We start from the raw sequence: 22,581 nt of genomic DNA, 5'->3' as shown, positions 1-22,581 counted from the left end.
CTGATGAGCCCGTTTCTGTGCTGTACTTTTCTATGACTGACATTTGTAGCTATACAAATCTTTGGTTAGGTCATACTTGGAGTAATGTGTGCAGTTCTATTTTCCCCATTACAGGAATGAATATGGATAGTTTTCAAAAGCACAAGAGATTTTCCAGTATGCTATACGGAGAGTTTGAACAAACTTAACTTCTATTTTTGGGAGCTTCAGATGGTGAAGTGAGACCTGACAGAAATATATAAGAGTCTGAGAGAGAAATATGGTAGTCCAAATCTTTTTCCCAGGGTAGAAATGTCAAGTATAAAAGAATATGCATTTAAGGTAAGAGAGGGTTAATATTTAAAGGAAATGCATGGGGTAAAGTGTAGTTTTTTGACTAACTGCAAGTGGTTATAGTACAAGTATGCAATAATGGCACTTTAGAAGTATGAACATGCTAGCAATGGAGGGATATGGATCACATCCAGGCAGAAGAGGTTCAGTTTAATTCAGCATTGTGTTTGGAGCAGATGCAGTAGGCCTGTTCTTGTACTCTATTGTTTTATCAGATGATATTCTCTAGAATCCAGAAGAATGAGGAGTAATCTCATGGAAATACAGAACATTACAGGCACTCACTTGGGCAGCAGCGTCTCAAGAGACTGGGAAGTTACAAACAAAATACAGAAAATTACTTTCAAGTGATGGCTGAAGTTTTTGGAATGCTTACCCAGTTTATCTTCTAGATCTCTGGATGTTCCCTTACTGAATATATTCATGACATTGCTTTAACATGATCCATATCTCAAAGATTATCTACCATCTTACTGAATAGCACAACAGGCCCAAGTGGCCATGAGATACTTAATTTAAATATGAGATACTTAATTTAAATATGAGATACTTAATTTAAATATGAGATATTTAATTTTTCCATAGATAAGTTGAGATCAGTTTTGTGAAACTGAAACAATGGTGTGACAAGCGCTTTGCACTGTTGTATTCCAGTTCAAAATTCAGAATCAGACCTGAATTCAGAACTGGAATCCTCCAGTTCATGGAGGACAAGGATACCCAATGGAAATAACCTGTGTTTTTTAAAATTTCATGTCATGAACACAGACAATCATCCAAGCATATACAGCTCATATTTCTTTGGCATCCCAGTTTCTAGCTTTTCACCATTTGGAAGGCACATTGAAGATTTTAGGTCTGAAGTTATTTATGATGTTACACTTCAACTCATTCTACTTCCCATGTCTCTTTCTTCATGTCATCAGCACATTTACCCATGTAATTCTTTATCCAATCATTAACAGTTAATAATTGAAGACCCAAATGCAGATCCCTCACAAGAAATTTGAAATACTTTGCAAGTTAATACCAGTTCTAAGCCCAGTGGGTATTCAGGCAGTAAGTATTCAATTCTTAAGATACTTCAGATGATGTTATACAATCGTAGGTCATAGTTTCAATCCCTGCCAACTTCACTGGGATGATCTGGCCAGTGCAGCAAGGGAGTGAACAGTAGAAAAAGCATTTTCTTCCAGTTAAGTAAATTACCATTTAAAAAAAAGTTACTAAGGACTGTAAAGATGGTCAGCACACTTTTTTACTATTTATTAAATGAATAGCCACTTTAAGTTTTGTCATAAACTTCAATGGAACGCCTCACGAGAAAGTATACTTCAGACAATATTATCCAATTTTCTTTTGACAGGTTCATTAGCAGCTTTTAGTCCATAAAATGTATTACCTTTGCAACAGGATTCAAAGAGAACTCAGCCTAGTATTTTAGTCATATAATTTGTCCCTTAGGGAACAATTTTTTTTTTTTTTTTTAAATGTTGATGAATCTTATTCTCTCCCACCCCCCAAAAATTACACCCATAAAATGTTCTGAAACTAACATTTGGTCAAACAATTACCCAGTTTACAGAAGAAAACAAAATCTCACTGCATCTTATTCACATCTTCAATACTAAATTTAATCTTAGCAAGTCCTAACTATACACTGATACTCTTCTTGCAAATGCATGTATTGGCAGAATCATACTGTAAACAAATGCAATATACTTAATACACTGAGCTGCTTACAGAAAGTAATTTCCATAAATACAAATATTAAAACAATCCTCAACATCGACATTACAATTAAACAGCAGCAAAATAATGAGCAAAAACTTTCAACAATTCTTGAGCTTGTTTGCATTACATACACAACCTAAATTGTAATACAGCTCTCTTTCATCGAGAAGTTCCAGACATGCTATTATATACACCAACTACTGCCTTTATTAACCAATTACCTTGCATAACATCTATGATCAAGCAATAAATAACTTGGTTTCAATCATTTTTACCTCTGCCCCATCAAGTTGCTTTTGTTTCACCAGTATCATTGACTTGATTAGAGTAATAAAGCTACTCTGTCCACTTCTGAATTTATCCTTGCTTGAGAACATCATGGTGGGGGTATACATTAAAATTTACAGATACCTAGGCCTATTTTTGTGAATGCTTATTATTGTGGAAAATTTATAGCAAGAAGTGAGGTTTAGAGAGTGATTTTGGATCAACTAAAGTTAATTGCTGTAAGTTTGCCCTTCAGGGGGCTGTGAAATCTTCACATTCTCTTTGCATGTCATCATCCGTCGCAGGTCTTGAAGTACAGCCTTAATACTATAGGAATTTTGCCACTTTGATAGAACTGGTATACTACGTGAATCCACCTACAAGAGAGAAAAAAAAACACAAGTTAAATAAAATGCACAGGCAATTTTTAAGCATCCAACTAAGCCAAGCGTTAAAGGCACAATAACCAAGAGATAGAAAAAAAAACAAGTTCAACCTTAATATTTCTCCAGGGAATTCACATATCTCGATTATGTAAAATAGCCAGGGAATGCAGGTACAAAAAAAATTATGCAGAATACACCAATAAACAGACTTAAGAATTTGCTAGAGGTTCTTAAATTAACCATTGCTAATTACAGGTAAAATGAAACTATACTTTAGATGAAGCAGTTGCATTGCAAGACATTTCACAGGAACCTGAACAAATTTGGTGAGGAAAAAAATCAGATGAAGAAATTAGGAGCGATGATGAAAGCTTGGCTAAGTTATTAGTGATGGGGAGTGGTTGGAGTGGTGTTTGGAGAAGAGAATTTTTAATTATATAGGCTCGCCATGCACTCCGGCATGTCTTATCCACGTGTTCATGTTTACATGCAAGGATGTACATTCGTGCAGGGCAAGGTAACAAGAAAAGTTATTCAGCTGCAGGAAATAAAGATGTTTCAAAAATACACAGAGGGTAGCAAGTAAACACTATCAGTGGAAGTGGTGGAACCAGCTACGATAGCAACACCTAGGCAGGCACTGAACAGGGTGGAAGGGTTTAGACCATGTGCAGGCAGATGGGATTAGTTTAAATTGGCATCACAATTAGTACAGAAATAGTGGGCCAAAGGGCCACTTTCTGTAATGTACTGTTCCATGTTCAGAGTGAAAAGATTAATCTCAGATCAGCCAAACAACTTGATTAAATGCTTTTGCCCAGATTTTCCACTTACATTATCTGTCAAATCTTGCTTCAGTAATGAATGCTTCAGTTTGCCAGCAATGAAATATGCTAATTTCAGGAACCCCAGTCATTGCAAATGAAGTGGGACCAATTTTATGTCATGGGATTTTTTTAAAAAATTGAATTGCAAGTCTTTTTTGCATTCAAGTTTCAAAATATTACACCATTTGGAGCATGAACGGTTAACCTACCTGCAGGTTGAAAGCTGTTTCCTCTGCCTGTTGCTGATTGTCCCATTCAGAGGATGCAGCAGCTCCTTCCTTTTGCACCATGGCACTGGTTTCCAGTTCCAGGCATCCCAGAGGTACAAGAACAACACGTGCAAAAGACTCGCTCTCTTTTCCCTAGGGGCTCCCCTTCAGACTATGTCACGATCAGGGCTAAAGGAGCTTTGGGAAGGTGTGCTGCAGAAAGCAAGGTCTGCACACACACTTAGCTAAGTACCTGTTCGTTGAATGCTTAGTGTTGTAGTTGTGTAACATGGGGAAACCAAACTAAGTACTTATTTGAATCAGAAATGTTATCGAATTATTTAGTGTCATAGTTTTGTAACTTAGGAAGCTTAGATAGGTAGTTGTTTGACTTAGATGCCTGGTTTACAGTAAATAAATAATGAGCTTATGCACAGTGTCTCCTGACTCACTTAACAAATCCAAGAATCTGCTTCTGCATTAACATTTGGCTTAGTCTGCAGGACTTTAAGATGCTCATGGGTAAGAGCAAGCGAGAGAACCCCTTGTTTGAGGAGTGCCGATTCTTGGGGTAGAATTAGATTTGGCAGTATTACCAATCTACTGGCAGTATTACCAATCTACTGGCAGGCCTTGGAACACTGGTGGATTGGTCAGACAAGTTGAACTTCCAAAGGGAGAGAAAAAAAAAATCAGACACTACATTATGCCTGTGTAAAACAGGGTAGGTCTCCAGAAAAGGGGAACCAAAGGGGTACTTTTTGGCTGATGGCAGCCATTGTAAAGCACCAGCATAAGACGATGGCACAGAGAAAGCAGCAGACAATAAGTCTCAAGAACGAGGTGGAAGTGCTGCACTAGCTCTGTACCACCATGGGGGAAGTTGCTCAGTCGGCACAGACCTGGGCTAAAGAGCTAGAAGAAGCAAGTACTGAGAAAGTTTATCACCTAGTAAAGGTAGCGGAATTAGAGGCTGCCCAACAGGCTAATTGGCAACTGGATCCTGTTAAGATCTGAGCCTTGACACTGTACAGAGATGATCCCAACATGTGAATGAAGGATGGGGATAGCTGGCTGGATGGTGCAGATGGGGAAGAGAGAGCAGAGGAAAGTCCTATGATTCTCCCACGAAATGATTGCCCTCCCCCTAGGCACTTGAGACAGTACGGATCAGACCAGTGACGTGGTCTCGTAGCAAGCTTGGGTGAATTTGTCCCCTGGCCCCATCTGATCATTTTATGCCCCCTATACCAAGCCTCCTGTAAAAAGACCACTCTCCAATGAGATCCCGAACAGTAAGCAGCCTTTAAGACTACTAAGCAGTCAATAGAACAGGTTCACCCATTGGCCTCTAGACAGAATGGGGTACACTTTGAGCTACAGATTTTAGCAACCCATAGAGTGGTCGAGTGGAGCCTGTGGGACATCATGACCTCTTGGGGTTTTGGATGACATTCCCTGAGGCGGCAACCTGATACACTCCCTTCGAGATGCAGATGGTGGCCTGCTATTGGGCCCTCTTGGCCAACAAACACCAGACAGCCTCTGAACCAGTCATGCTGTGATTGCATCTGTTTATCATGCAGTGGGTGAAGACTGACAATGTGATTCACAATGAGGGCCGTGCCCAGTGGTCCTCATTAAATGGAAATGGTATAACACAGACAATGCAGAGAGGTCCAGATGGGGTGAGCCGATTCTATAAACAGGTTGTTTCCCTGCCCAATAATGACCATCGCATCCATGCCAAAGTACCTACAAATGACCCCTACAAAAATCTGCTGTGAGAACTCCACTGACTTTGGTATTCTGTTTTGGGGGAAACAGGGAGGGGGTTGGTCCATTCTGGCCAACTTTGGCCAGTTGTATGATAACAGACTTAAAAAAAAAACTTGGAGCCTTAGTTACCCCATGTGGAGTGAGTGCTTTAAGAGCTGGTATTTACCTACGTAGGACTTGTTTAATCCAAAGGTCCAGACTCTGAAAGTGATTCTCAGTTGACAGGGGAAAGGAACATCGGGGGAAGCGGTATAATAGGCACAGGTCCCATCAGTCAGTAGGACAGCAAGTGTGAGAAGGACCGGTACTCTGTGATGACTGTGTCTAAGTCAAATGGTGCTGTGAAGATGGGCACTCCCTGGACACTGAATGGCACTTGCTAGATATGCAGCTGGGCCCACCCGTGGCTCCCCACAGGGTTTGTGTTATCCACAGTATGTGGGGCCATACATACATCACCTCAGTCCCTCAGTCCCCTGGATGAGCACCCTGCCTGTGATGGTCAGTATAGGAAGAGGGCTATCATCACAGAGGAAGAAAGGTTTGGATAATGGCCTTTGCCCAGTATGATACAGCCAGACTATACCAGGAACTAATAAGTATGACCTCTGTGACAGAGACACTAGCTAACGAGACGGCCATAGTGCTCAAGTACATAGAAGATGCACTGACCCCCAGTATCAGCCAAAATGAAGACTATGCAAATGGTTGCCTTCCAGAATCATAGCCTTAGACTACCTGCTTGCACAGAAACGTGGTACGTGCTGTTATTGGTCAAGAAGGCTACACCTACATTCTGGACGAATCGGAGAACATCACTCACCTGGCTGATCACATCCGACAACTGGTAGATAAAACTAAGAAAGTGGCCAACCAGTGATGTAGTGCTGTCTGCACTGGGTTTCGAGGCAAGTGGCCCCGGGCTCGAATTTAGCCAGCTCCTTGCACATTTTCCATCTGTGCTCAGTTGGCCGTTGAGCTAGTAACTCGGCCTTGTAAAAAACAGACAAATGCTAAAGAAATGGCAAGGTTGCCACCCGATGCGCCTCAGGGCAAGGAGGGGAACAACAACAATTAAGAAAGTGGGGAACCAGTTCCATAGTAATTACTCTCTGAACTTTTGGGGGTGCTAGCAGGTTGGGGTACTGCTGTAGTACAGTGTGGTGACTATTTGGCTTATAGTACTTATATAAGGGGTTTCTTCTTTTATGTTACTGCGAAGGCTAACAAAATAGCTTCTTTGTTATGTTATAATTAAAATGGCTTTTCTGTAATAATAACTGCGATGTAAGGAGTTCTCTCTCTCTCTGCTTGTTTGGGTTATATTACTGATAAGAGAGAGAACGAACCAATTGGGATAGATGTTATTCTTTCTTGTGTGTCTGTAAGCTATTGTGTTTTAGGGGCTTTGGGGCAGAAGGTGCGATGGGGAGAGGAGAGAGAGAGAGGAGACGCGATGCTGTGACCCTGGGCGGCGGGACAGACCTCGAGCTGGAGTCCGAGGCCCAGGGTTTTCGGCGAGGAGAAGAGATGAAGACAGACTCGTGTGGAGTATCTGGTCGACCACCATGGTTGGACCCAGGGGCAGGTCGAGGGGGTCGGAGGGGATCGAATGGTGGAAAGAAGGCTCCATTAATTGAGCTCCAACTGTGTTCACGAAGTGGTTGAACTTTAATAAGTTTGGCGCCTTTTATTTTCCATTTATATTTTTTATCTCTATTAACTACATAGTTCCATTAAGATCTATAAAGTGTAATCATTTAATCGCATATGGTGTATTGTCTGTTATTTGGCGGGGTGGGGTACATCACACAGCATCCACACAAACTTGATTACCCAGTTTGGTGGGGCCGAAGGCTGCTCCCCCTAGAGACGGAAGGGAGCTGAGCAAGCCTGAGGCTTACCGGGGGGCTACACTTAGTATTGTAGCTTTGCGTTTTATATGTAGTTTAGTGGGGCATTCGCGGGGATTATACTAGCCTGAGGGCCGTGTGTCAAGGTGCCATGTCTTCCAAGAGGATGAAAGCTGATTATTTTGTGCTGGTCATTGATTGGCCTGTTCGAATGATATAGCAGTTCCCTTCTTTTGCGCCATGGCATCGGTTTCCGGCTCTGTTCACCCCAGGGGTACAAGAATAGTGCGTGCGACAGACTCACTCTCTTTTCCCTTCAGACTGGGTCACAACCAGGGCTTAAGGACCATTAGGAAAGTGTGCTGCAATGTAAGTACCCATTTGCTGAATGTTTAGTGCCGTAGTTGTGTAACTTGACGGGACTTCACAAAATACTTGTTTGAGTTTGAAGTGTTATTGAATGTTTAGTGTTGCAGTTTTGTAATTTTGGGGGCTTAGATAAGTACTTGTTTGACTTTGATGCTTGGTTGAGTGTTTCACTGTTTATTTGAAAATAAATAGCTAACATGCTTACTCGCAATCAGTGTGTCTTGTTTCACTTACCAAATCTGTAGATTTGCTTCCGCATTACACAATTTACATTTTTAAAATTAATATTTTAAAGGTTTTATACGAATACTATAGATCTCCTTGAAACTCTACAGCTGGCTTAACTGACTCAAAACATTTTTGTGGAATTTACAATCAGAAACTCCTACTCAAAGCACAGTTAGCTGAGTAATTCAGCAATCTCAGGAAACTAATCTATAGAATTTTCACATATCTATATACTACTAAAATTCTCATGCTCTGTTTGAATGTTTGTGACCTCCAATTAGTCCAAACAGTGCATTACAGCGGCACTTTTTTGACTAAATAAACTTAAAATGCGCTAGGGTTTAGGGTTATATATTCATATAAAATTGCTCACTCGTCAATCTACAGGCCTGCTTTCCACAACCCAAGGCAATTCCAGCTTAATGGAAACCGCAATGCGACACCGCGACGCATGCGCAAGGCCAGCCTCAGAAGCGCCTCACGATGCTTACAGAGCGACACCAACCACAGCAAAAGGGCAGGCTATCACTTCCATTTAGGAGAGTGCCAGCCACATCCAGCAACGATGAACCTATTGCAAACGAGTTGCTGTAGCATCATCAGGCATTGAAGCAACATTTGATGCCTGGTGGTAGGACAGCGCATTCAAGATTCAAAATACCACTCGAAAATCAATGAAGACTTTGTAACATCGATAAAAACACCAATACTGCAAATTTGCTCCAAAATGCGAGGCTTATTGTCTAGGATGAGTGCCCCATGATTAGGAGGGAGAGCTTTGAAGCCGTGGACCGGACTCTTCATGATGTACATGGCAAGAATGAGGCCTTCAGGTGTATTTTAACCACTTGCTGTGGCGATTTCCGTCAGCTTCTAGCAGCTGTGAAATGCAGAAATGATGCTGATGTAGAGAATTCATGCATAAAAAAATCCTACTTATGGAGAAGCTTCATCAAGTTTCAATTGAAGAAAACATGCCATTGAGTGAGGAAGGAGGACGATATTCTGAGTTCTTATTGGATGTTGGAGAAGACAAGATTGAGAAAAATTAAAATGATGAAATTGAATTACCTGAAGATATGATTCTGCCAGCAAAAACTATGGAAGAATGCATTGATTTCATCTACCCAACACTCGACAATCCTGCAGAACTGTTCTCGAGGAATTCTATCTCAGTTCCTCTCAATGAAATGATGCGAAAAATAAACTTCACATGCATTAGGCGCTTCCCTGGAATCATGAAAGAATACTTCAATGCTGTAAATGAAGGAGCTAACGCCACTCATTTTCCAACGTAATTCCTTGATTCAGTCGAACTCTCTGGATTGCCACCACGTAAACTGGAATTGAAGAGGGGATCTCCCATCATTTCAATGAGGAACTTGGATCCACCAAGGCTTTACAATGGAACGCGAATGATGGTGGAAGAACTTCATGACAATCTCATCATAGCAAAGATAAACATTGGTATGTTCAAAAATGACATTGTCATGAACCGAAGAATTACTCCCAATTTATCATAAGGGGAAGGTGTCCCTCTTCAGCAAAGCATGATACAGTCATGCTTTGCTATAACTATACATAAGGCGCAAGGCCAAACCACAGAGAATGTGTTGATTTATTTGGAGAAACCAGTATTCCAGCATGGTCAGCTGTATGTGGTTTTAAGCCGGGGACAAAGAAATGAAAACATTAGAGTATTCTTGAAGGGTAGCAGATCAACCAGAAATGTTGTCATCAAAAGTATCCTTCGTTAAACGAGGAGCAGATACGTTTGTCTTGCTATGCATCTTTCTTCTTTAATAAACTGAGATTTTCTTCTTTAATTTCCAAAGCACATCACATCTGACTGCACCACCTTTCTCTAAAAGGGTGCCCCAACGGGTCACCGGGTTGTCTACAAACGTAGTTAAAGGAGAAAATTGTACCAAGTCACGCTAACCTTTACTAGACATACATCCTTAACAGCTGAGCTTCAAATTATTATGGGCAAAAACACATATGTTGACCGCCCATCGTTGTTTTTAGACAACAATAATGTGCCAACATTAAACAAGACAGTTGAGGAGGAAGTAAAGAAATCTTCCAGATGGTGTCTGATGGCTGAGTATTGCAGGCCAAATTGTAAAGATCTTACACTTCCAACATTCCATTAAACAAAGATAAGATATCAGATCACTTACCATTCCATTGGAATTATTGATTCCATTCATATTTATTTTTGTTACAAATCTAACTGTTGGAGCTACCTCTGGATATTTACTTCCGCACTCTATTTTCAGGCTGTATATTCTGTTTTCAAAGCAAGTCTGAAAAAAAACATTAGAAATTTTAAAATGCCAAAGCATTTTACCAAGTGTTGATTTTTGAATTATCTCAGCAATCACCTCCAATCTAGTATTAATTAATTGGCATTAATTTTTAATTTGTTTGGAAACAACTTTCAAACTTTGCCATTCTACATTAACTTCTCAAAGGAGAAGAAGCACAAGAGCCAATCTTTCCTTGACCCTGTAATTCAGTCACCCATTAAATCACTGCTTCTCATCCAAAAGACCACCTTAGCAATATTTGCCTGCAATAGGCTGGTCAGCATTATAGAAGTTGTAAAACCATTTGTTGCCAATCTGCAAGCTCAAAAGACAGTCAATATGCAAAAAGTATTAAATAAGCTCAACAGGTACAAGTCTGCTGATGTGTGGTCAACTGTAATCGGAGAAGATTTCTTTCCTCAGCTAAAACAGTTGCACCGAGCGGTTATCAAATTAAAACTATACTGCTTAGTGTGCCAGTAAGATACCCAAGTGTGTCACATGGGAATTGCACTACACGCAACTCGTAGATTACTCTGTGGCACCAGTTGTAGCCCACTATTTGCCCAGACTGTCTTTTCTGGATTGCATACTTTGTAAAGGTTCCATGGACATAACTAATGGATTGACAGACTGGAAGAACTCAAAGCACACTTACTAATGTTCAGTGGGTACTCAGAGCTTGAAGATGGATTAAGATCTATCACCAAATACAGTATACTTGTATATACTGTACATAAACATGAAGTCATACAGGACAAAAGAATCCCTGCAGCCCATTTGGTCTGCAATGACCATTTTTCATCTAATCACACTAATCTATTACTGGCCCACTCCCACTAACTTTCCACAAATGTATAAGCATTTAGGCAGTAGCTAGGGGAAATTTACAAAGACCACCAGTCAATGTACATGTGCATACGTGATTGAAATATAACAGGATAAGGGAGCACGGGAGAAAAAAAAACCTATACTGTCTCAGAGAGAGATATGTGAAACATACAGACAACACCTGATATCTGGACTCAACATGGGTCTCTGGAGTTGAGGGAGCAGTTTGAGAAAGTGCCACTGAACTGTACTTTCAGAACAATTTAGTGTATATAACCTTTAACCACTAAGACTGACATTAATAAAAGCTGTGGGATTAGAATCAAAGGACAAAACATGCTATAACAACTGAAGTACAAAGATGAGTATACAAGCTCTCAAAACATACAACCTTTTGGAGTATTTCAAGGTAAGTGCAATCTAACAACTGAACACAAGCATATTCGGGACTTCTCATGTACTTTCAATGTGTCCCTTTAGTCCTGTTGCATCAACCCCTCTGGGAAACCAGGGAAAAGTATCTCCAAGATTTAGCATTCGGAAAACAAAAATGGTATTTTTATGTTAGTTATTTACTGACCCTGGGTGGTCCAATAATCATTCCTGTCCATCGTGTGAGTGTCATATCTTCATCATCTTCAAGGCCCCAGCTCACTGTACCATCACCTACTCCTTTCTGGCCTTCTTCAAGCTCTTCCAGCAAACAAAAATTACGAGGAACTGCCCAACATAAAACAGTTAGTTGTTAAACCAATTCCAAGATTTCTGATATTGCATGAAAAAAGGTAATGTCAAAAGCACTTATTTTTGCAGGTGAAACAAAAGCTGTTGGTGGTGTGCTTTGCAAGGAAAGTTGCCCAAGGCTATAAAAGGATATTGATCAGCTGGAAAGTTGAGCAATGCAATCTAAGTGATAAATATTTAGTCAAACAGGGGTTGGCCACCTTCTGTAAATAGTAGTGTGCTGAGAATTGTTGATGAACAGAAATCATGGGATTCAATCCATAGTTCCTGAAAGTAGCAACGTAGGAAGACATCTGAAGGAAGGTAGCATACAGAATAGAATACAAAACTTGAGTTATCATGTTACATCTTCATAAAACTCTACATGGGTTGCACGTGGAGAACTGTGTTCAGTTCTAGTCATCACACTAGAAAGATATGGTTGCAATGGAGGGTGTACAGAAGTCATTTGGTAGGATGTTGCCCAGACTGGAGGACTTCAATTATGGGGAGAGATTGGATAGGCTGAGTTTGTTGAGGGGTGACCTTATAGAAGTATATAAAATTGTAAAAGAGATATAGGAAAAAGATGCTGCCTACCTACCCTATGGTAGGACATCAAAAGCAATAGGGCATAGATTTAAGATGAGAGGAAGGAGTTGTAAAGGCCATCTTCGTGGTAGATGAAAAAAGATCCATCTGTACCTGGAGGTTTCTGACTTTACTATATTAAAGAGGCATTTAGAAAGCACAAGGATACAGACTTGATGCAGGCAAATGAAATTAGCCTGACTTAAAAATGTGTATAAATGAGCATGACAAGATAAATGTTGAGATGTTTCCATTAATGGGACAGTCTCCAGCAAAAGGACAATTACAACAAGATGGCCACTTAAAATTGAGGCTTGCAGGAATTTCTTCTCAAGGTGGTGAATCTCCAGTTACTCTCTATTCTGTATGGCTGTGAAGACTAGATTACTAAGAGATTTTAATATAAATATCAGGGAAATTGAGAGCTTTAGCGAACTGCCGTAGAAGAGCTGAGGACTTGGCAAATCAAACATGAGATTTTGCAGGCTTGAGGGATCAGGGGATCTGTTTCTGCTATTATGAAGGCAACAGAAAAAGAGTTTGATTATATATTAGTCACAGAGCTATATAGCATGGAAACAGGCCCCTCAGTTCACCCAGCCCATACCCAACCAACATCTCTTTACACTAATTTTATTATCCCCATATACTTATCATCTTTCCCCAGATTTTACCACTCATCTACATTCGAGGGACATCTTGCAGTTACCAATGAACTGACCAACCCACATTACCTCTGGGATGTAGGAACAATCAGAGGAAACCTTTGCAGAAATAACACAGACAGGATTAAATTCACGGTACAGTGAGGTACTAAATCTATTTGTTGCATGACTATGCCATCTTAAAAGAAATAAAACATCTGAAATAAATATTCAGTTTGAGAGTCACTCAATGGCACCCGAAACTGCCACCAAAACCATGAATGTTTTAGGTGAGGCTTGAGCATACAACCTTGGCATTTCTCTATGTATAAGCTGTCCTATAGATCAAATCCATGTCAAATTGAAATTGGTTCGAGGCAAGTTGTATACTGCAGTAAGGTGGATTGAGAAGGTCAGTATAGTGATGTTCAACTCCACTCTGTACTGGGATTGGATTTGGACCCTTTGGATAGAATCACAACTTAAGTCACCATACAGTGGATGAGCAATGGTAACACATTGGAAACTGTCATATTTTAGCCAGTTTCTCCATAATTCCTCTTTCTTGATAGAAGGAAAACCTTCAAGTCAAAAAAGCCACACAGTAGTTGTTTCTACTTCTCTCTCCAATTTGCTAGCCAAAACTATGCACAATACCTAAAGTGGTGTCCAAACAAAGGTCATGACAATTTCATTAACTTGCCCATTTTTTCTATTCTCTCTAGAAATACAAGACTAAGTTCTTGTTAACTTTCCTACCTCTCACCAGGTAAATATAGGAAACTATAGAGAGCAATCATATACCATAGGGAGCAATAACTCTATTGCCAGAATTCTATAGGACCCCCAACAGCAACAGCAAGGAACAGATTGGAAGGCAGAATTTAAAAAGTGCAGTTCCTTAATACTTTCTTAGTGTAAAAAAGTTGGATAAGACAGAATTTTATGTAGACTGCCAACGAGAAGAGAGGCTACATTGCATATAGTACTAAGTAAGGAACCTGATCAGGTGGTAGATCTCTTCGTGAGCATTTCAGACGGCGACCACAACTCCCTGACCTTTAGCTTTGGACAGGGATAGAAGCAGATGACATAATGCTATCAGGTAGGAACGTGGGAGTGCACAATGGGAACAGATGTTCAAGGACAAAAGGAAAAATGTGCCTGGAGTCAGAGGAGGTCCTTAATGCTTCAGTGTTCACCAATGAGAGGACTTTGACAAATGTGAGGTTAGCACAAAACAGGGTAATATGCTGCAACACACTGAGGTTCTGAAAATTGAGGGGACGAGATTGCTGCACCTTTGGCAATGATCTTTGTGTCCTCACAGGCCACAGTAGTACCAGAAGATTGCAGGGGGGAAAAACTACTATTCCTTTGTTCAAGAAAGGTAATAAGGATAATCCTGGCGATTATAGACCAGTGAGTTTAACATCAGTCGTGGGTAAACTATTGAAGAAGATTTCTTAAGAAACAGGATTCAAGAGCACTTGGAAAGGCATTATCTAATTATGGATAGTCAGCACGGCTTTGAGAGGAGGTCATGCCTCACAGGCATGATTAACTCCTTCAATAAAGTAAGAAAACAACTCAGGCTGTGGCTGTGGAGTATATGGATTTTAGTAAGGTACTCAACCAGGTTCCCCATGATAGACTCATTCAGAATGTCAATAGGCATGGGATCCAGCCAAACTTGACTGTGTGGATTCAGAATTGGGGATTGGTTTGTCTGGAGAAGGCAGAGAGTGGTTGCAGTTGGAGCCTATTCTGCCTGGAGGTCAGCGACCAGAGGTGTTCTTCAGGGATCTGTTCTAGGACCCCTATTCTTTGTGATCTTTATAAATGACTTGGATGAAGAAGTGAAGAGTGGGTTAGAAAGTTTGCAGATGATACAAAGGTTAGTGGCGTTGTGGATAGTATAGGTTGTCGTAGGTTACAATGGGACATTGATAGGATGCAGAGCTGGGTTGAGAAGTGGTGGATGGAGTTCAACACAGCAAAGTGTTAAGTGATTCACTTTAGAAGGTCAAACTTGAAGGCAAAATGCAGGGTTATTGACAGGCTTCTTAGCAGTGTGGAGGAATCATGAGATTCACGTCATTAATCCTGCAAAGTTCCTCCACATAAATTGACAGGATTGGTAAGAACGTGATTTCGCCTCCGTTAGTCAGGGGACTGAGTTCAAGAGCTATGAGGTAATGTTCAAGTTTATTACCATCTGACTGTACATATATACAACCAAACAAAACAACATTCCTCTGGACCACAGTGTACCCATAATACATATCACACACAGCATATAAAACAATTAAGTTAATAAAATATAGTTCAAAATCCTTGTGAAGTGCGCAGCCCAGGTAAATAGTAACGTAACGTTGCAGGCCAGGCAGCATCTTCAGGTTTGGAAAGGAAGGGCGAAGATAACAGAATAGAAAGGATAAGCGATGCCAGGTGAGTACGAAAGATAAAGGGCTGGAAAGGAAAGAATCTGATAGGAGAGGAGAGTGGACCATAGGAGAAAGGGAAGGAAGATCTCTATAAAACCCTGGGTAGACTACACTTGGAATATTGTGTTCTGTTATAGTTGCCTCATTATAGGAAGGATGTGGAAGCTTTAGCGGAGCAGAGGAGACCACGATGCTGCCTGGATTAGAGAGGATCTCTTATGAGGATATGATAAGCGAACTAGGGCTTTTCTCTTAGGAGTGCAGGATGGGAGGTGACGTGATAGAGGCATACAAGACAAATTGGATTGTTAGAGCCTTTTCCCCAGGACAGCAGTGGTAATATGAAAGGACATAACTTTAAGGTGGTTGAAGCTAAGAATAGGGGAGACTGATATCAGAAATAGTTTTATTTTTACATAGAGTGGTAAAGTGCACCTAATGTACTGCTGGCATTTTTGTTAGAGACATTTAAGAGACTTTTAGATAGGCATCCAGATCATCAGAAAATTGATGGGCCATGTGGGGGGATGGGTTAAATTAATCTTGGAGTAGGTTAAAAGGTCGGCACAACATGATGTCACGAAAATCTATGTTCTATGTTTGAAATATTTCACTGAAACAGAGCAGAGGTAAACTAAATCAGATAGATGCTACATTGAACAGGCATTACTAACTATAACTACTCTCATTACTGCAAATAAAACTATATAAAAGGATGTCTATTAGAATGCATACATAAATCAACTGAATTTCATTATTCTGTGAATACCTGTGTTCTGCATGTTCTACATGAACCCGGTAACGCTGCAAATACAGTACCTGCACGATCCACATATTAGGTAGTTTACGATTGAATTATACGCGACACACATCCTTTTAAGAAACTCGCGATTTCTGTGAACAACTTAAAGTATCGCAAAATACGCTTGTGTTACTAAATATAATAGTTACTTCCGCATTTACACAGATATACTTGAAAAATATTACATATATCACAGCCCAAATATTTAACTTCAATATTTTGCAGTAAACGTGATCAATACTAAAGAACATTACAACACGCAAAACAACAGAACGAAAAAAAAATTTCGTTATTGCTTAAAGGCAGGCAGGGAAACAATGTCGCCCACTGAGGTGATAAACTAAACACATTATAGATAAGGACTGGTGTATTAAATGCATACACCTGCAAGAGGGAACCCGGCCCCTAACATTGGCCTGCACATTTTCACCGATGAATATCAGCAAACAGGGTCACGGCCTGTAAACTTCCACCCGACATCGTATCACCAGCAGCCCCACTCTCCACCTGTCTGCAGCCGGTGCCAGAACTGTTGGCCACAGCCGCGGCTCGGCTGTCTGACAACTCTTCCCCGCCCCAGGCCGGGCGGGCCTGACAGGACAGCAAGCGAGGGGAAGCCGAACCACTCACAAGCAAAGCCTGGCTGAACATCGCGGCGCCGCTTCAACACTTGCCCCAAACCCCGCGTTACCCTCGCACCTTGACAGCCTGACATCTTTATCGCAGCCCGCGAAGAACCCGGCGCCACCGCCGCCCTCACGTGACCAGCGCGCACACTCCAGACAGTGCGTGTTACCAGAGGGACGCCCGCTTGCGCACTGGGCCGGGAGCCTGGACGCACGACGTTCGCCGCCCGGCTGCCGGTTGTGCACATGCGCGGCCGGCTTCCCAGTCTCCCCGCTCAGCACCTGCGCCGCTGCGGTTGTTGAAAGCTCGCCAAGTTTCCATTCTGTACTCCGGTGTCAGTCATGATCTGCCCACTGAAATACACCAACTGCACGCACTTCCTTATCGAATTGGACCAGCAGCGGCTCACGTTGTCTTATAGCAACGGGACACGAGCGATAATAAAGGCCTGACCAGCCATTCACGCACCCAAGGAATGAATTAAAATAAAGACGCTCTTGATATTGCGAAATTAGTAACAGAAAAGCTGCAGCACGAAGGACTCGATTCTGTTAAGTCCGTACTAGCTCTTTATAAAAGTAATACAATCTCTCCCCGGAACACGACAAATCCCATTATTCATCTAACTCCCTTGTGAACGCGAGATTCAAGATGCTGTTGTTTAATGACATTTCTAGTACACAGGTGTAGAGGAAAACGAAATAATTGTAACTTCCGATCTGATGCAGCATAAACAAACGCAATAAGGTAAAGAACACAATAAATATAAATACATAAAATAGCTTATATAGATAGATTTATTGTATGTCCATAAAATGATGCTAAGCACAGGAGGGTCTGTACATAAGGTGACTGACAGGAAATGAAAAAGTAAAGCTGATGTGGAGTGGGTTAGTGAGTGGAGGTGTTGATCAGCCTTACTGTTTGGGGAAAGTAACTTTTTTGAGTCTGATGATCCTGGCGTGAACGCTACGTAGCCTCTTCCCTGATGAAATATGGGGCAGACAATGAACAGGGTGGGTGGGACTGGTTCTTTTCCACTACCTTTCTGTATACATGTCCTTGATGGCAGGTAGGCTGATCCCAGTGATGCTTTGGCCAGTTTTGACTACCCATTGCAGAGCCTTCCTGTCCACTGCAGTGCAGTTTCTGTACCAAGCAGTGATGCAGCATGTTACGATGCTCTCTAATGTGCATCTGAAGAAGGACGCGAGTATGGATGTGCAGAACCTTTGGTGAGCTCTCCTGATTGTGCAGGACATGTTCTGGGACCATGAGAAGTTGTGTGAGATGTACAATCCCAGAAGATTGAAACAGCTCGCAGTTTCCACTGCCGAGCCACTGGTGTAAAGAGGGGTGTGAGTGGTACAAGTTCTCCTGAAGTTGATAACCATTTCCTTGTCCTGTTAATATTGAGGAAGAAGTTATTTGCCTGGCAGCAGACCTTGAGCTCTCCAACTCATCTCTGCAGGCCATTTCATTGTTGTTGATGATGAGCCCCACCACTGTCATGTTATCATCGAACTTCACAATATGATTACTCAGGTATTTGGTTGTGCTGTCATGTATGAGTACAGTGTATAGCAAAAGGCTCAACACACAGCTCGGGGGGGGGCGCAGGCATCCATATTGAGGATGATGGGGAGGGTCTGGTGGTTAGGAAGTCCAACACCCTTTTTACACAGTGGTGTACTTTAGACAGGAGTTTGTTCACCAAGGTCTGTGGAACAATAGTGTTGAGTGCCAAACTGAAATCCAGAAACAGCATTCTGGCATAAATGTCCTTGTTTTCTAGGTGTGTCAGGGGCTAGCAGCATGACAAATGCTATGGCATTTTTCTTAAAGCGGTTCTGCCGGTGAGCATATTGAAGAGTCCAGTGCGGCAGGAATGGAGTTTTTGATATGTGCCATTACCAGCCGTTCAAAGAACTTCATGATGATTGGCGCCAGTGCCACCGAGTGGGCAGAGTCGGACCTGCTTCCATTACTTCTTTCAGTGATTTCCACTCCTGCCTCTCACTGTGCTAACTTTTGGTTCATTTCCCAATCACTTTTTCCCCCTTGTCTCCCCTCTATTTATCCCCGTAATGGGGAAAAAAACTATCTCCATTCATTCCGTGAATATTATTCTTGATTTTAGACAGCTTTCAGCATTTATTTGCAAAGAAAACCTCAACTTTTTAAAAAAATCAATCCACAATACCAAAGTTTCTCTTAGCCTTAAAATAATTTTAGTAAATCTCTTCTGCATTCTTTCTTTAATCTTCCCTAAACATGTAGCATCAAGAACAGGACACAATATCTCTGTTAGGTACCTGTGTTATGGAGTTTCTTTATTGCTTCCTTGTTCTTGCACTCGGGTTCTTTCTTATAAAGCCCAGGTTCCCATATTCTATTTTAACCACTTTTACAACATGGTCCATTGCTTTCAACAAAACATCTGTATCGCAAATTGCTCTTTTGGAATTGTGCCCTCCTTTGCATTCTTGCTATCACATACCATTTTACTAGTTTCTAATTCACAAGTCTGTTAACTATGTTCTTGAGGCCAATTACTGTCACATTCGAAGTTTATTAGGCCTCCAAATTTCAGGTTATCCACTCATTGCTACACATGCTGAAATACAAGAAGTTGAAAATGCTCAGCTGGTCAAACAATAATTGCCAAAATAAAAATACAGTGGGTTCCAGTTAATTGGGACACATTGGGAGCAGTACATTTTGGCCTAATTAAGCGGCTGCCCCAATTAGCCAGTTTCATGGAAATAGTTAAATAGATATAAAAAAAAGATAAACTACAATTTAACTAAGGAATTACGTATTTAAATGAAATACACAACAAATTAGAACACTAGCAATACTACTAGTCCTGAAAATCTGTATCAGTTCCAAATCATTATTCTGCTGTATGCTTTGCCAATTATGCTCTCCACTACACAATCAATCTTCGTATCATCTGCAAATTTATTAACCCACCCATGTAATTTTTCATCCGGCTTATTTATATACATCACAACCAGCAGAGGGCCCAGTACAGATACTAATCACAGACCTCCAGTGATGACAATTCCCTCTGACCACTACTCTCTGGCTTCTATGGGCAAGGCAGTTCTCAATCTGAACAGCCAATTCACCATGGATCCCATGCATCTTAACCTTCTGGATGAGGCCCCCATGAAAGACTTTGTCAAATGCCTTAGTAAAATCTATGTAGACAATATTGACAGCTCTACCATCAATCACCCTCGTCATCTCATCAAAAACTAATTAAGTTAGTAAGACACGACTTGTCCTGCACAAAGCCATGCTAGCTTTCCCTAATTAGGCCACGGTTTGACAAGTGCTCATAAACCCTATCACTAAGAATCCTCTCCAGTAACTTCCCTACCACTGATGTGAGTGTCACCAGTCGATAGTTTCTAGGATCATCCCTAATTCCTTTCATGAACAATGGAACATTAGCTTCTCGCCAGTCCTCTGGGACCTTGCCTGTGACTACAGAGGACACAAAGATAATGGCCAACTCCCCAGTAATCTCATTTGCTCTCTCAATAACCTGGGAAACATCCTTTCAGGCTCTTGGGGATTTATCACTTTTAACGTTCTTTAACCAGACCCAACACCATCCCTGCCTTTACTTCAAAATGCCTTAGCAGTTTAATACCCACAGAACTGATCTGTTTATCCTCCATGTCTTTCATCTTGGTAAGTACTGTTGTAAAGTACTCATTAAAGTCCTTGCCCACACCTTTCCTATCCAAGCAGATGATTCGCACCCCCCCCCCCCCAGTTCCCTTCAAGTTCTTTTTTAGTTTGTTTATAATCCTCCAGGGCTCTGTTTGATTTTAACTTCCTAAGTTTTACATACTTTTCCTTTTTCTTGCCTAAATTCATCACCTCCCTTGACATCCAAGGTCTCTTACCTCGCCGTCCTCTACTCTGTGCAGTTGATTTTTAAATACATTCCATGTCAGATGTGGACTCTACCTAGTTCCTGCTTAATGCTGTTGTAACATTCTCTGTTCCAAGTTAATACTCTCCTGTGAGGTTCATACTTACCCAGTATCTACATAGCTACCTTAAAACTGAAAGGTGAGATACCTGGCCAGGCTCATTACATGACACCAGATCCAGTACAGCCCCTCTTGTTGAGCCATTAACACACTGAATATAGAAACTCTCCAGGATGTGTCCATCTAAACCTCTTGGACTCAGAAGTCGCAGTTTAGACTAGGGAAGTTAAAGCCCTCCATGGCCACAACCCTATAGTTTCTACACTTTTCCTTAATCTGCCGGAATGTCTGTTGCTATTGGGGGGTTCTGTAGTACAATCCCAGAGTGATCCTATCTTTGAGTTCTATCCATATAGATTTAAGAGGACAAGCCCTCCAATACATCCCGAATGCAGCTGTGATATTGTCCCTGATCAGTAAGGCAACCTCCCCCTTATCTTTTCTAAAACGTGGAAATCCTGAGACATTAAACACCTATTCCTTTCCCTCTCTCAAGCAGGTATTTGTACTGGCCACATCATAATTCCACATACTGATTCATGCTCCCAAGTTCATCACTTTTACCCATAATACTCATAGGATTAAAATACACACACTTCATACTCTCTGTCCCATGTATCCATTACTTTGCTCCTACCTGTTTTTAACTGGCTCTGATATCTATGTTCCTCACTATCCCTCCACTTTCTAACCTGGTGGTCTGGAGATTCCCAATACCCCTGCCAAACTAGTTTAAAACATAAGAAATAGGAGCAGGAGTAGACCATCTGGCCTGTCCAGCCTGCTCCACCATTCAATAAGATCATGGCTGATCTGGCCGTGGACTCATTTCCACCTACCTGACTTTTCCCAATAACCCTTAATTCCCCTACTGTGCAAAAATCTAACCAACCTTGCCTTAAATATATTTACCGAGGTAGCCTCCACTGCTTCATTGGGCAGAGAATTCCACAGATTCACTACTTTCTGGGAAAAGCAGTTCCTCCTCATCTCCATCCTAAATCTACTCCCCTAAATCTTATGGCTATGTCCCCAAGTTCTAGTCTCACTTATGATTGAAAATGCCATTCCTGCCTCTATTTCATCTATCCCTTTCATAATGTTGTATTTTTCTATAAGATCTCCTTTCATTCTTCTGAATTCCAGTGAGTACAGTCCCAGGCAACTCAATCTCTCCTCAGTTCTAACCCCTTCCGCTCTGGGGGTTACCCTCCCAAGTAACACTCACAAACTTCCCGGTTAGGATATTGGTTCCCCTCCAGTTCAGGTGCAACCCATCCTTCTTGTACAGGTCATCTCTGCCCCAGAAAAGGTTCCAATTATCCAGATACGTGAAACCCTGCCCCTACACCATTCATTCATCTGTACTATCATCCCATTCCTGCCCTGAATAGCATATGGCACCAGGAGTAATCCAGAGAACTCCTGGTCTTCAGCCTTTTTCCCAACCCTCTATACTCTCTGTGCAGGATCTTTTCCCCACCTTTCTACCTATGTCATTAGTGCGAATGTGCACCATGACTTCTGGCTGCTCTGAGGCTTTCAGCCTCCCAAGTGGGTCTGAGTAATCATCAGGGAGACTGTCACTGTCAGGTACCTTGAATTC

General features: G+C 41.4%; 1 protein-coding gene across 1 annotated transcript; it reads right to left on the bottom strand.

Moving 5' to 3' along the window:
• Nucleotides 1-1,578: 1,578 nt before the first annotated feature.
• On the bottom strand, nt 1,579-17,224 carry ube2v2 (ubiquitin-conjugating enzyme E2 variant 2). Its single transcript, XM_063063434.1, has 4 exons — nt 17,035-17,224; nt 11,709-11,848; nt 10,169-10,294; nt 1,579-2,711 (listed from the first exon to the last, which is right to left on the bottom strand). Exons 1-4 carry the CDS (start codon nt 17,207-17,209, stop codon nt 2,565-2,567), a joined length of 588 nt encoding a protein of 195 aa, XP_062919504.1. The 5' UTR covers nt 17,210-17,224; the 3' UTR covers nt 1,579-2,564.
• Nucleotides 17,225-22,581: the final 5,357 nt, after the last annotated feature.

The sequence above is a fragment of the Mobula hypostoma genome, chromosome 1 (genome assembly GCF_963921235.1).
Source record: "Mobula hypostoma chromosome 1, sMobHyp1.1, whole genome shotgun sequence".
NCBI lineage: Eukaryota > Metazoa > Chordata > Chondrichthyes > Myliobatiformes > Myliobatidae > Mobula > Mobula hypostoma.
The sequence above is the reverse complement of the archived record's forward strand: the minus strand, read 5'-3'. Positions and strand labels throughout refer to the sequence as shown.